This window comes from Myotis myotis, unplaced genomic scaffold, assembly GCF_014108235.1.
Source record: "Myotis myotis isolate mMyoMyo1 unplaced genomic scaffold, mMyoMyo1.p scaffold_m19_p_2, whole genome shotgun sequence".
Lineage (NCBI taxonomy): Eukaryota > Metazoa > Chordata > Mammalia > Chiroptera > Vespertilionidae > Myotis > Myotis myotis.
The window spans coordinates 80,728,499-80,742,473 of NW_023416324.1; the positions used below are offsets into that span (position 1 = coordinate 80,728,499).

Below are 13,975 nucleotides of genomic sequence, written 5' to 3' on the forward strand. Positions count from 1 at the left end.
TGTACAAACATTCCCTTTTCTTCACATCCTTGCCAACTTATTTCTTGTCTTTTTTGATAACCATTCTAACAGGTGTGAGGTGATATCTCATCATGGTTTTGATTTGCATGTCCCTGATGATTAGTGATGTTGAATATCTTACCTTGTACCTGTTGGCCATTTGTATGTCTTCTTTGGAAAAATGTCTATTCAGATCCTCTATGCATTTTAATTAGATTTTTTGTTTTTGTTTTTTTGAGTTTGTATAAGTTCTAACATCCCAACGTTGTTAACACTCTCCAGAGATGAACCTGAGGGGAGAGTGTCTTGGGTAAAATTATTTTACCGTGTTTTGGGCCCTATGTTTATCCCAGGACAGTAAGGTAGCTGAGACTTTATTCTCCTGCCAAACTCATCCAAGCACGGTGTCTGCCACAGGGTAGGTGTTGCACAGTATTTGTTTAAGGTAAAGAACTCAAGTTGTTCTCTCTTCCATTCTCCAGCTAGTCAGATTTGGGCAGGGCTCATTGGAGTATCCTATACTGCTGCAGAATGAATCACTACAACCACAGCTTAAAACAGCACAAATTAGCTCACAGTCTATAGATCAGAAGTCGGGGTCTGGTGTGACGACTAGATTCTCTGCTCAGGGTCTCCTGGGCTGAAACGGGTGTCAGCCAGGCTGAGGTTTGTTTTCTTACTTCCTCAGCCCTGCCTTGAAGGATCACTGCTCATTTTAATTATACAATTCTTTCACATTATTTCATTTAAGTTCCACATTCATATTGGATTAATATTTCTGTCCTAAATTTTCAGATGAGTAATGTAAGGTTCAGAAAGGTTAACTGAGATTGCACAGTTAATAAACAGCAAAGCCTTTTCTACTAGTCCACAATGGCTATATTGTTGCTCTTTAAGAAACATTGAGTCCTTCCTGTGGCCCGGCTCTGAGCGAGGTGATAAGATATTAAAAGGAATAACATGATCACAGTTCTCCAGGAAGTCCAAGTCTTTACCAGTTGTACTGTGATGCATGTCCGCTACAGAAGTTTGCTCACAGTGTTGTGGAAACCACAGGATGGAGCACAAATTCTACTTGAGTTGAGGGATTAACTGAGAAGTCAGTCTTGAAAGACGAACATCTCTTCTGGAGAGAGTGGGAGATGTGGGTGGGAAGGTCATTCCAGGCAGAGGAACAGCATGAGCAAAGGTGGCAGGAACAGTGCAGCCGACTGGGAGGTAGGAGTGATTGTATTGCAGTCAGGACACCCTCCGGAGTTTGAGAAGCAGGGTTTGACACTATCAGCTTAGAGGGTAGATGTGAGTAGGTATTTATACCCACTTTCTATCTCAGTTTCTTTTCAACCCTGACCCAAATTATTCTGTTTCCTTAGCGGAACTAGATGCCGAGCACACCCAGAAGGTCCTAGAAATGGAACACACCCAGCAAATGAAGCTGAAGGAGCGGCAGAAGTTTTTTGAGGAAGCCTTCCAGCAGGACATGGAGCAGTACCTTTCTACAGGCTACCTGCAGATAGAGAGGCGAGGCAAGTGGCGGGCTTCTTGAGTGTGTGCAGATGGTGTCGGGTGCACCCCCGAAGTGGGGTGTGGTGTGAAGTCCTCCAAAATCAGAGTGGATGCAGCATATTTGTCTTGCCATTGTTTTTGCCTCTTTCTATAGTTCTGGGCTTTAGTTGAAGATATTTAGAAAACATAAAATATGTTAGTGCAAAAAAGACAAAAGAAGCATTACCCATATTATACAACACAGAATAATTCCTAGTACTGTTTTAAAATGGTTCTTTCTAGTCTCCGTGTGTGAGACTATATAATTGGTATCAAATTGTACATATATCTGGCTTTATATCTACTTTTTCTTAATACTGTGTGGGATCTTTCCCGTTATTATTAAAACTTCTTTGAAAGATCTTTTAAAACCTGTATCTTAGTTGTCAGGGTGAATCTAGTTGAGCTGTAACTGTGCTGTGATGAACATCTGGATGCATGAATGTCAGGCTGCATCTCATAGCTCCCAAGAGCAAACTGAGTAGCAGAGAAATGAGGTACCAGCTCCTCCACCAGCCTCTCCTTCCCAAGACCTGGGCGTGGTGGGGGCAGCAGGAAGCACTGGGCAGCTTACATTTATCTCTCAGGTGGGCAAGAGGGCCGGAGCAGCCTCCCAGTCCCAGACAGTGTGGAGAAGTTTCCAGAGCTTCCCCGACTACCTTCCTTTCTGTCCCCCTGGGCATCTCACCTCTGGAAACCCCTCTCCTTCCCAGATATCTCTGTGCTGGCTGTGGATGTTGTTCTCTATACAGACTCTCACCACAGCCCCCAGTTTATTTCTGTTACCCTCACTCTGTTCCTGGTCAGTCAGCTCTGTGTCCACCCCAGGAGAGGTTTAAAGAAATCAAAGAACCAGGAAGGAAAATAATGTAGGAAAAACAAAACAGTAATATGTGGTCAGAATGCACTGAAGACTGCATTATCTAGACAATGCTTTTTATTTTTTTTAAATAAATCTTTATTGTTGAAAATATTATATATGTTCCCTTTTTCCCGCCATTGACCCCCTCCAGTCCTCCCTGCCCCTACCCCAGGTCTTCAGCTCCCTATTGTCCGTGTCCATGGGTTATGCATATATACATACAAGGTCTTTGGTTGATTGCTTCCCACCCACCCACCTCCCCCACCTTCCCTCTGAGGTTCCACACTCTGTTCCATGCTTCCATGTCTCTGGATCCACTCCATTCATCTGTTTATTTTGTTACTTAGATTCCACATATGAGTGAGATCATGTGATACTTGTCTTTCTCTGACTGACTTATTTCACTTAGCATGATACTCTCCAGGTCCCTCCATGCTTTCTCAAAGAGTAAGAGAGACTTCTTTTTTACTGCTGCATAGTATTCCATGGTATAAATGTACCACAGCTTTTTTATTCACTCATCTACTGATGGGCACCTGGGCTGTTTCCAGATCTTAGCTATTATAAATTGTGCTGCTACCAGCATAGGGGTGCATACATTCTTTCTGATTAGTGTTCTGGAATACTTAGGATGTATTCTTAGAAGTGGGATCACTGGATCAAATGGCAGTCCATATGTAATTTTTTTAGGAAACTCCATATTGTTTTCCATAATGGTTGCACAAGTCTGCATTCCCACCAGCAGTGCATGAGGGTTCCCTTTTCTCCACATCCACGCCAGCACTTCTCATTTGTTGATTTATTGATGGTAGCCATTCTGACAGGTGTGAGGTGATATCTCATTGTCATTTTAATTTGCATCTCTTTGATGATCAGTGACTTTGAGCATTTTTTCATATGTCTCTTGGCCATCTGTACATCCTCTTTGGAGAAGTGTCTATTTGCCCATTTTTAATGGGATTGTTTTTCTTCCTTTTGTTAAGTTGTATAAGTTTCTTAAATATTTTGGATATTAACTCTTTGTCTGATGTATCATTGCCAAATATGTTCTCCCATACAGTGGGCTGGGCTCCCTTTTCAATTTGTTGATGGTTTCTTTTGCTGTGCAGAAGCTTTTTATTTTGATGTAGTGCATTTGTTTATTTTCTCATTAGTTTCCTTTGCCTTAGGAGATGGATCTGCAAACATATTGCTATGAGAGTGTATGAGATTTTGTTGCCTATGGCTTCTTCTACAATTTTTATGGTTTCACGACTTACATTTAAGTCTTTTATCCATTTTGAGTTTATTCTTGTGTATGGTGTAAGTTGGTGGTCTAGTTTCATTTTTTTTGCATGTATCTGTCCAATTTTCCCAACACCATTTATTGAAGATAAATGTCTTGACTCCATGGTATGCTCTTGCCTCCTTTGTCAAATAGTAATTGAGCATAATGGCTTGGGTCAATCTCTGGGGTCTCTGTTCTGTTCCATTGGTCTATATGTCTGTTTTTTGCTAGTACCAGGCTGTTTTGATTACAGTGGCCATATAGTATAACTTGAAATCTGGTATTGTGATTCCTCTAACTTTGTTTTTCTTAAGATTGTTGCAGCTCTTTGAGGTTTGTTTTTATTCCATATAAATTTTGGAGTATTTGTTCTAGTTCTGTGAAGTATGCTGTTGGTATTTTAATAGAGATTGTATTGAATCTGTAGATTGCCTTGGGTAGTATGGACATTTTAATGATGTTGATTCTACCAATCCATGAACACAGTATATTTTTCCACTTGTTTATATCTTCTTCTGTCTCTTTTGTCAACATCCTGTAGTTTTCTGAGAACAGGTGTTTTGCCTCCTTGGTTAAGTTTATTTCTAAGTATCTTCATTTTATTGTTGTTGTTGCAATGGTAAATGGGATTGTTTGTTTAGTTTCTTTTTCTGAGAATTCATTATTGGTATATAAAAAGCCATTGATTTTTGGGTGTTGATTTTATATCCTGCAACATTTCCAAATTCATTTATTAACTCTAGTAGTATTTTGGTGGGGTCTTTAAGGTTTTCTATGTACAATATCATGTCATCTGTGAATAATGAGAGTTTTTCTTCTTCTTTGCCAATTTGGATTCTTTTATTTCTTCTTCTTGTCTGATCATTGTGGCTAGGACTTATAGTACTATGTTGAATAAGAGTGGTGAAAGCAGACATCCCTGTCTTGTTCCTGTTCTTAGTAGAAATGGTTTTAGTTTTTGCCCCCATTGAGTATGATGTTTGCTGTAGGTTTGCCATATATGGCCTGTTTGGATTTGTGACTATGTATTAGGTAATCTACTACGCCTCTCAATCTCTAGTGCAGGATGGTGTCAAAAGCTGTCTAACTAATTAGATCAGGCAAAGACTCAAAGCCTCCAGAAACCGCCTGTGGCTGCAGACTGATAGAATTCCTCTTGATCTGCCCTCAGGCAATGGTCCACAGGTGTAGTAAGAGTTTTCTTCAACAGGGTGGAGTAATTGTTTCTGCCTGGAGGCTAATTGTTATTCTCAGTCTCATAAGGGACAAGGAGTTTTCCAATAGGGTGAGTCAGCTGTCTTCCCCCCAGGCAATGCCACCTGCATAGCAATTGTCTGCCTGAGAAAGAGACCTCTGCAGCTTGAGGGAATGGCTCAGCACAGGAAACCAGAGTGTCTGCCTTCTGAACTCTTACCCCAGAGCCCTCGATCCTGGCTTCTGCTCACCCAGCTCCAGTCCACTTTGCTGTTCCTCTTTCAGAGCACAAGATGGGTGGCTCCACAGGGAATTTTATGCATTGGCGCTTCAAGAAAGTGCCTGAATTTCTAGCCCTCTCGCCCTGGCAGACAGCAACCCCACTGCATTTCACAGCCAGATATTATGTGCGTAGCCTTCTCAGTTCTGTTGCTCTCTGCTAGGGGGCCCAGCTGGGGAATTAGACCCAGAGTTCTCAGTGGCAACCCCCCACAGCTGAGATATCCCTCCAGAACTTCAGCTGCTGCTTGCCCTTTTGTGCCTCCGCCTCTCCTACCAGCCTCTATGTGGTCTCCACTCTTGGTCCTCAGTTATCAGGGTTCTCTCCAGCAAGTCTTCTGTTGAATATTCAGGAAGTTTTTTTCTGTATTTTAGTTATAATTCCAGTTTGGACCTGGGAGCATATCCATGCAGCATCCAGTTACTCCATTGCCATTTTAATCTCCAACAATGCTTTTTAAACTCACTGTATGGATTTGAAGTTTAATTTCTTTATCTCAGTCAGCTCTCCCTCTCTGTACTCTAATGACCTAAAATCTTCATCTAGAAAAGTCAGCCTGTTTCCTCAGAGTATGTGCAGTGTTCAGCTTCCTTCGTGTTTGGTGCTTTGCTTCACAGATTTGTGCCGTCATGGGCAGGAGCTGAGAAGGACATTGTCCTAGTCAATTCAAGCTGCCATAACAAAATACCACAGATTGTGTGTGGCTGAAACAACGGAAATTTATTTCTCACAGTTCTGGAGGCTGGAAGTCCTAGACCAAGATCCTGGCTGATTTGGTTTCCTGCCAGAGTCCTCTTCCTGGCTTGTATCTCATTCTCCTCACATGATGGAGAGAGAGCATCTCTCTGGTGTAGGGTACTAATCCCATTCTGAGGGCCCCACCCTTGACCTCATCTAAACCTAATCATGTCCCAAAGGCCCTACCTCCAAATACCATCACAAGGAGGGTTAGGGCTTAAACATAGAAATTGAGGGGAGCACAAACATTCAGCCCACTCAGATACAGACACCCTGGCAAATTTGATCAAATTTGAGCACAATGAGACATTACATCAAGAGCAGGTGGGACAATGAAGAGAACAGGAATAGAAATTGTTATTGCTAAACACTTTAATGCTACCCTCATTCAGTTTAGTGCAGCAGACGTTTCCTGAGCACCTGCTAACTGTTCAGCACACTCCTCGGCAGAGAGGAGGCAAAGAGAAAATAGAAGTGTCTCTTAAGAAGCTCCTGTTCTCAGGGAGACCCATGAACACCCCAGTGGGTTGAGAGAAGCATGACAGGTTCAGAGCCTGTTTCTGTTTGGTAGACGGACTGGTTGTGATGCAGGGCCCTAGGGCCAGCGCAGTGGTTCTGGGCAGGAACGTGCTCATCACCGCATGTTGAGCAGGCAGCCGCTAAACATTAAGGAATTGAATTGTTTTTGGTTTTGAGCTCTTAAAACAATAATTTTCGTCAAGTTTAAAAAAGCATTGGGCTCATTTTTTTTAAGGTAAAAAAATGGAGTCAGGCATATGTTGCCAATAATGTGTAGTTTTGGAAGTATTAAAGAAGAAAATGAGGATGTGGGTGTTTTAGCTTTCTGCTTCAGCTAGAGTTGTAAAGACTTACACAAATGACAAACATCATGTCCATGTCCCTGCAGCTTATTCAAACCCATCCCTGAGACGCCCAGCCTGGCGAGTCACACGTTCCTTTCTTACCTTGTGTTCATCTCCAGGGATGAACGTTTAATTTAGAGGAATCAATCAAGATAAAAAATTACGTCCAATCGGCATGGCTCAGTGATTGAATGTTGCCTATGAACCAGGAGGTCACGGTTCAACTTCGGTCAGGGCACATGCCCAGGTTGCCAGCTCGATCCCTGGTGTGGGTGTGCAGGAGGCAATCAATCAGTGATTCTCTCCCATCATTGACGTTTCTATCTTTCTCTCCCTCTCTTATATATATATACTAGAGGCCCATGCACAAAAATTTGTGCACTGACGGGGGAGGGAGCATGGGAGGGGGAGTCCCTCAGCCCCACTTGTGCCCTCTCACAGTCTGGGACCCCTCGGGAGATAACCACCTGCTGGCTTAGGCCAGGTTCCCGGGTGGCAGATGGCAGTCCCGATCCCTCGGTGCCTGCCCCGCCTCCCCAAGATGCGCACACGGCAGGGCCGATCCGGGGGTAGGGGCGCCACCCTGGGTTGGGTTGCACACAGGACGCCCTGAGTGGGTCACACACGAGATGCCCGGGCGGGCCAGCCAATCGCTGATGCCCTGCCTGGGCGCCCCAGGTCGGGTCGCACATGGACGCCCGCCACCCTGGGTCGCAGACAGCAGGCCCGGATGGCAGCAGGGCAGCCAGGATGGTGCTGTCCCACCCTGCCTGCAGTATGCAAATTAGCTGCCCTCTTTGTTGGCTGCTAATTTGCATATCATGCTGATAGCCAATGGGAGGCGTAGCAAAGGTATGGTCAATTACCATGTTTGTCTATTAGATAGGATAGGGTTTTTTTTAAATCACATGATATTTTGGACTCATTCCACTAAATCAGAAGTAGCAAGTCTGAATCTCACTTTCCAAAGCATTGTTTTTTAATTAAGACAAAGGCATGGGAAGTTTTATCCAGAAAATGATCAGAGTAAAGGGTGAAGGGATATCTGTGAGCACTTGGTGGGTGGTGAGACTGGAGGACCTACAGAGCAGGGAATCTCGTGTGCTTGAAGGGGAGTGAAGGCCGTGCCAGCATGCTGAGAAGCAGAGGGGACCTGGGACCTGCACATGCCCAGCAGATCAACGTACCAGTAGAACAAAATTAGGTCCTTTGTAAGACCCTGATCCAGGTTTTGTCTTCCACCTGACTTGACTTCCGTTTTCTTGGGAAAGCATTTATTTCTTTCATTTTATTGCCAAGTGCCACGGTATTGACAGTGCAGTTAGTGATAAAAAGATCACTGTGGAGATGCCCTATTCTGTTCCCATGTATCCCCACAATTAGTCCTCAGGATCCTGTCCATCTCTGCTGAGCTGGCAATGCAGCAAAGTCCAACCTCTGGAGCCAGGGGTGTCTGTCCCCTGTATCCTCAGACACTAACTCAGCCCTCAGGTGTTCCAGAGTGGACCCAGTGCTGGGGAAAGAAGAAGTGATGTTGGAGCTGGCGGTAAAATTAACAGTTAGAAAAGACAGAATAGATATATACCTATCCTGACATTCACAGGGTCCCCCAACATAAGATCCAGAATGCAAAAATATCTCAAACACAACTGCCAGTTTATGATTTTAATTTTGTATGATTATCTCATTATGATGGTTTTATTTAGAACTTTGAAACTTACTGTGATCCATTATTGGTTTTCTTTTTTAATCCTCACCTGAGGATATTTTTTCCATTGACTTTTAGAGAATGGGAGGGAGGGAAGAGTTGGTGGGAAGGGAAGGGGGGAGAGAGAGAAACATTGATTGGTTGCCTGCCGCACAGGCCTCGACCAGGGCCAGGGATGGAACCTGCAACCCTTGGGTTTCCAGGCCAATGCTCTAACCACTGAGCTACCGACCAGGGCTGGTTTTCATTTTAACTAGGAATTTTAAATATTCAAAAAAGAACAGAAAATAATGTAACATGCCTGTTTCCAGATTTAGCATGTTAACATTTTACCATATTTGCTTCAGATATTTAAAAAATGTTAAGAACTAGTCCAGATATATAAAATGGTTTGTTATAAGGATATAGGTATATATTTGATATAACTCCAAGTTATAAGAACATCCTACTAAGTTTTTAAATTTCCATTTTATATTTGGCACTTGATTTTTGTTTATGTCATGAGCTACAAGACCAATTTTAATTTTTTTCCAAAGCAGTAACTACTTGAACACCAGCATTTTCTCCACTGCTTCACATTGTCAATTTCCATGCAATGTGAATCTTTCCTAGGCTCTCTTTTCTGTTCTATTCTTCTATTTGTTAGCCTCATGCCAAAACCATATTATCTTAGTAATCATTCAAGCAGTGGTTCTCAACTGAGAGCAGTTTTGTTCCATGGAGGTCATTTGGCAATGTCTGGCAACAGTTTTGCTTGCTGTGATTGGGGTAGGCATATGCTATTAGCATCTAGTAGGTAGAGGCCAGGGATGCTGCTAAAACATCCAAGATACAGGGCAGCCCCACAACAGACAATTATCTGGTCCAAAGTGTCAGTAGTGCTAGGTGCAGGACCCTGTTTTATAGTAAGTCTTGATATATGTGGTAGAGCGATTCCTGCTTGCCCTTAACACACACTTTATAACATTCTTTTTTCTTCAGAATTGCCTTTGCTATTTTTGTATGAATTTGTCCCTCTGAATTTTCAAGTCAGATTTCCAAGTTCTATGAAAACCCTGTCCAGAGTTTGATTGGAATTGCATTGTTTCTAGACTGAGTGAGAACTGGTGGCTAAGTGGGATTGGGATTTTCTGTGGTGCACACGGTGATCTCATCATTTATTTCCCAAGTGGTGGAGAGAATTGCCTCTGACCCTGTCTGGGACCAGTGACTTCTCTGTGAGAAGAACTACCTGTTCCTTTTCTCTGGCCATTATAGTGACTTCCTATATCTTGTTAATTTTAGCAAATTTTCCATGGATTTTGCCCAGCTTGTCTTTAGTTTTCAAATATACTAGCATAACGTCCATAGTTTTTTTTTTAGCCTTTGCCATGTTTGGGGTTAGGTTTGCTTTTGCATTCCTCACATTGTTAATTTGGGACTTTTACTGCTTTTTTATGAACCTTAAGTTATTCATTTTTAAGTGTTTTCAATTAAGAGTCAACTTTTTGTTTTATTCTTCTTCCTTTCTACTGTGTCTTTCATTTCTGGGATTTTCTAATTTAATTTTGTTTGGTCTAATTTAAGTTGAATGTTTAGACTCAATTTTTAATAAGATATTCAAAGCTATGAATTTTTCACTAGGGTATCACTTTAACATTATTCTACAAGTTTTGATAAGTAATGGTTTCTGGGTATTTCTAATTTTCCTTTAAGGTTTCTTATTTGACTTATGGACTGTTTAGAAGTTTGTTTTAAAGTAATGTGTGGTTTTCCTAGTTAGTTTTTTATTACTGATTTCTAATTAAATTTCAGTTGTGGCTAGAGAATGGATTTTTGATATATACATGTTTTATTCATGACTTACTTTATGGCCCATTACAGAGAACTCTTCTACATGTTCCATGTGCACTTGAGAACAAAATTCTAAATGATAGGCATGGTTTCTTTATGGGTTCCATTTCATCAAGTGGGTTGCTTAATTATCAATTTTCGAAGAGGTATATTTAACCCTCCTATACCCCACCCCATGACTATTGATGTTACACTTTGTCATTCTAGACATTTTTATAGTCACACAGAACTTTTTAAATATCTACCTGAAGTAAACATTTTAAAAATCTTTGAGTATAACTCTTTAGCCCAATATTGCTTTTGTTTCCTCTTATATCTATTTTGTTTGATATTAATATAGCTATACCAGCTTTCTTCTTAAAGTTGTTTGCCCACTTTCCACTTTAAAAAAAAATATTACTGTTCATGTGTCTGTGTTTTAGGAATGTCTCCTATAAACAGAATATAGCTAGATTTTATTTACTAGCAATTCAGTTTTTTAATCTGTTAACTGGCAAATTTGGTTCATTTACATTTATTGTGATACCTGACTTCATTACCACCTTATGTGGCGCTATTTTCCTATGATTTTTAGTCCACTTTTTTTCCTCCTTTGTTTTAAAAGTATACTCTTGCCCTTCTTAAGAGGTGAGCACAGACGGAAAAGAAGGGAGCCTCTGCCCCTTTCAAAACTGAAGTCAAAGCAAGGCCAAAAGCCAAAATGCCATGCTGATGGCTTCCATAGCCCACAACAAAACTTGCATGTCACTCATTTTCTAGCAGCCCAACACCCACAGAAGGCCCCCAAGAACAAGTCTGACGACTGTGTCATCAAGTTCACCCTGACCAGTCAGCCTTAAAGAAGCTCCAAGATAACACTGCACCGGTGTCCCTTGGATCCATCGGGCTGTGAATGTGAAGCAGCTCTGTGGCAAGGTCCATGCCCTGATCAGGTCTGGTGCAGAGAAGGCGGACTTCTGACTATGTTGCTTCGGATAGTGCCACTTCAGGGGGATCATCTAAACTATAATAAACTTTGCCCCAGCTAAAAGTAGAAATTACATACTATTTACCCTTCCTTTTTGTGCTGAACTTTGATTTTGTGGTGACTAAGTACAATCAGATTCTCCCCTTCCTACCAAATAAAACAAGGGTCTTAAACACTGCTTCAACTCTGATCAGAGCCTTCCCCTCCTATCAAAATTGTGCAGTCCTTTAATTCTGCCAGAGTAAATCCCCCATATTGGACACTAATATGAGTTTATTCAAGGTTTTGTATTAACTCACAAACTTACGAGACTTTTCACTGTTTAACATTTCTTGCATCTCAGACCTTCCTTCTGGGATTCATCACCATCTTCCTGAGAGCAGGCTCATGGCCAGTGTTTCTGTCTGACAGTGCTTGTCATCTTATACTTGATCTTAAGTGCTCTTTAATGATATAGAAGTGACATTTATCTTACCTCTCATTTTATTCTTCCATCTTGTGCTTTTTATTGTTGAGAGGCTGTCAGTCTATTTATCGTCTTTCCTCATCTGCCCCTCCTCTTTTGTTCTGTCATTTTCACTACAATTGATGTAGGGTCAGGTTTTCTTTTATCTGTGTTGCTGGGAATATATTTTGGTTCCTAAATCTGGGACCTCAGATCTTTCAGCAAGTCTGCTGAAAGGCTGCTCCCCACATTCTCTCATTAGAACTGTGTAAACTTTTCCGTTTTCCATCACTTTTAAGCTCTTTCTTAGTTCCCATCTTTTCCTTTGTGTGTAATGGGGAATTCATTCAGTCTCCTAGTTTACTAATTTTCTTTTTGGCTCTGATTAATCTTCGATGTAACTTGTGCCCAGAGTTTTAAATTTCAATTAGATTTTTCCTATCTGGAAGTTATTTGGCGCTTTCTCAAGTGCCTACACTCTAATTTTTATACCTTGTTCATTTTTTTTATATCTTTCATTTGATTAAAAATGCTTAGTCACTTAAAATTATTTGGAAAGTGTTAATACTGAGCTTGTTTCTGACTTATTTCCGTGTGTGCTGTAAGTTTGGCATTGGATTAGAATGGACTTTTGTTTTTCTATGCCTTTGAGATGCAAGGTTAAGGGTCTGTCCATCCAGAAATAACGTGTATTCTCATCTGCCAGGCCCCATCATGCCTGGGGTGACTTAACAGGCTGTACTTTTCTGGACCACAGAGGTGGTTTAAATATGAACTCCAGAGCCAGGAGGCATCTCTTACCTGATACCCAGCTGAGTCAGACTCTTTATAGTCTTCTAGCTTCTTTTTGCTGGTGGGATGATTTTATTTTTTTAGTCTGTGTTTTCACTGCAGGGGCTCATGGTTCCATCTCCCCAGCTTGCCAATGCCCTAACATTGTCTGCTGCTAAGGTTGAAGAGTAGAGAAATGTCACAAGGGCAGTAAAAACTTCAACTGCAATGATAACAGAGTTTGGGGGCAACTGCAGGAAGAAGCAGATGTGTGTGTGGCGGGGAGCTTGCTAATCACCTCATGCTGCTGCAGGAATGCCTGCCTCCTTCAGCACCCTTCTCCCAGCAGCCCGGAACTGCTTAATGCAGAAGTTCTATGAAAACCAAGTTCTATGAAAACCAAGGTCTGTCTGAGCACCTGTAAAAGGGCTGGGGGTGAACAGGAAACCTGCTAGGAAACCAGTGTTAATCTCAGATAGATTTCAAGTATTAAATTGGGATGCAGCATCCTATATAATAAAGAGGCAATATGCAAATTGACCATCATGCTCTCACACAAGATGGCCGCCAAGGGAGGGCAGTGGTGGGCGATCAGGCCGGCAGGGGAGGGCAGTTGTGGGGGACCAAGCCAGCAGGAGAGGGCAGTTGGGAGCGATCGGGCCGGCAGGGGAGCAGTTAGGCATTGATCAGGCTGGCAGGGGAGTGGTTAGGGGTGATCAGACAGGCGAGCAGTTGAGAGCCAGCAGTCCAGGATTGTGAGAGGGATGTCCCACAGGATCGGGCCTAAACCGGCAGTTGGACATCCCCCGAGGGGTCCCAGATTAGAGAGGGTGCAGGCTGGACTGAGGGACAATTCCCACCCCTCCCCCCCTTGCAGTGCACAAATTTTGTGCACCGGTCCTCTAGTTTAATATATTGCTCCCAATTGTATTTTTTAAAGTTTGGAGTAGCAGGAGATATTTTATACCTAGAGAATACAGTGCAGTTAGCCTAATGAATTGAAGTTCGCTTTTATAAGTATTGCTGAAGATAAAGTGTCAATTCTTCTGGTGCCACTCTATTTCCAGAGCCCATGGGGAGCATGTCATCCATGGAGGTGAATGTCGACATGCTGGAGCAGATGGACCTGATGGACATGAATGACCAGGAGGCCCTGGATGTTTTTTTGAATTCAGGAGAAGATAATGCCGTGCTGTCCCCCGTCTTAGGTAGGAGGTGTCAGACCTGCATAAAACCTCTTCACATTATTCCTTCAGAGGGCAGACATCAGGGTAATGATGCACAGGTCTCTAAGCCGCAGTCAACTGCTTGTTCTCACCCATTTCCACTCGCCTGTGCCTGGTCTCACAGTAGTGGGCAAATGAGACAGCTGTTCTGTCACGAATTTCTCAGAGACTTCTAGTGCTCTACCCACACACCGTCTAAGAACAGGGCACTTTCTTAATTCCTGCTTTACCTCCTCTGTCTCAGAACTTGAGTTTAGTTTTTATGGTTATTTCAAA

General features: G+C 42.3%; 1 protein-coding gene across 4 annotated transcripts in view; it reads left to right on the forward strand.

Annotated features, from left to right (window-relative positions):
- The window catches only part of DTNBP1 (dystrobrevin binding protein 1), a 159,857-nt gene that overhangs the window by 142,287 nt on the left and 3,595 nt on the right, over nt 1-13,975 (forward strand). For 2 of the 4 annotated variants that reach the window (XM_036348412.1, XM_036348410.1), the window contains exons 8-9: nt 1,374-1,526; nt 13,541-13,681. In XM_036348412.1, the coding sequence (XP_036204305.1) occupies nt 1,374-1,526; nt 13,541-13,681 (294 nt within the window). Of the gene's footprint in view, nt 1-1,373; nt 1,527-13,540; nt 13,685-13,975 lie in introns of all 4 variants that reach the window. The other 2 variants (XM_036348409.1, XM_036348411.1) reach the window with 2 other exon arrangements.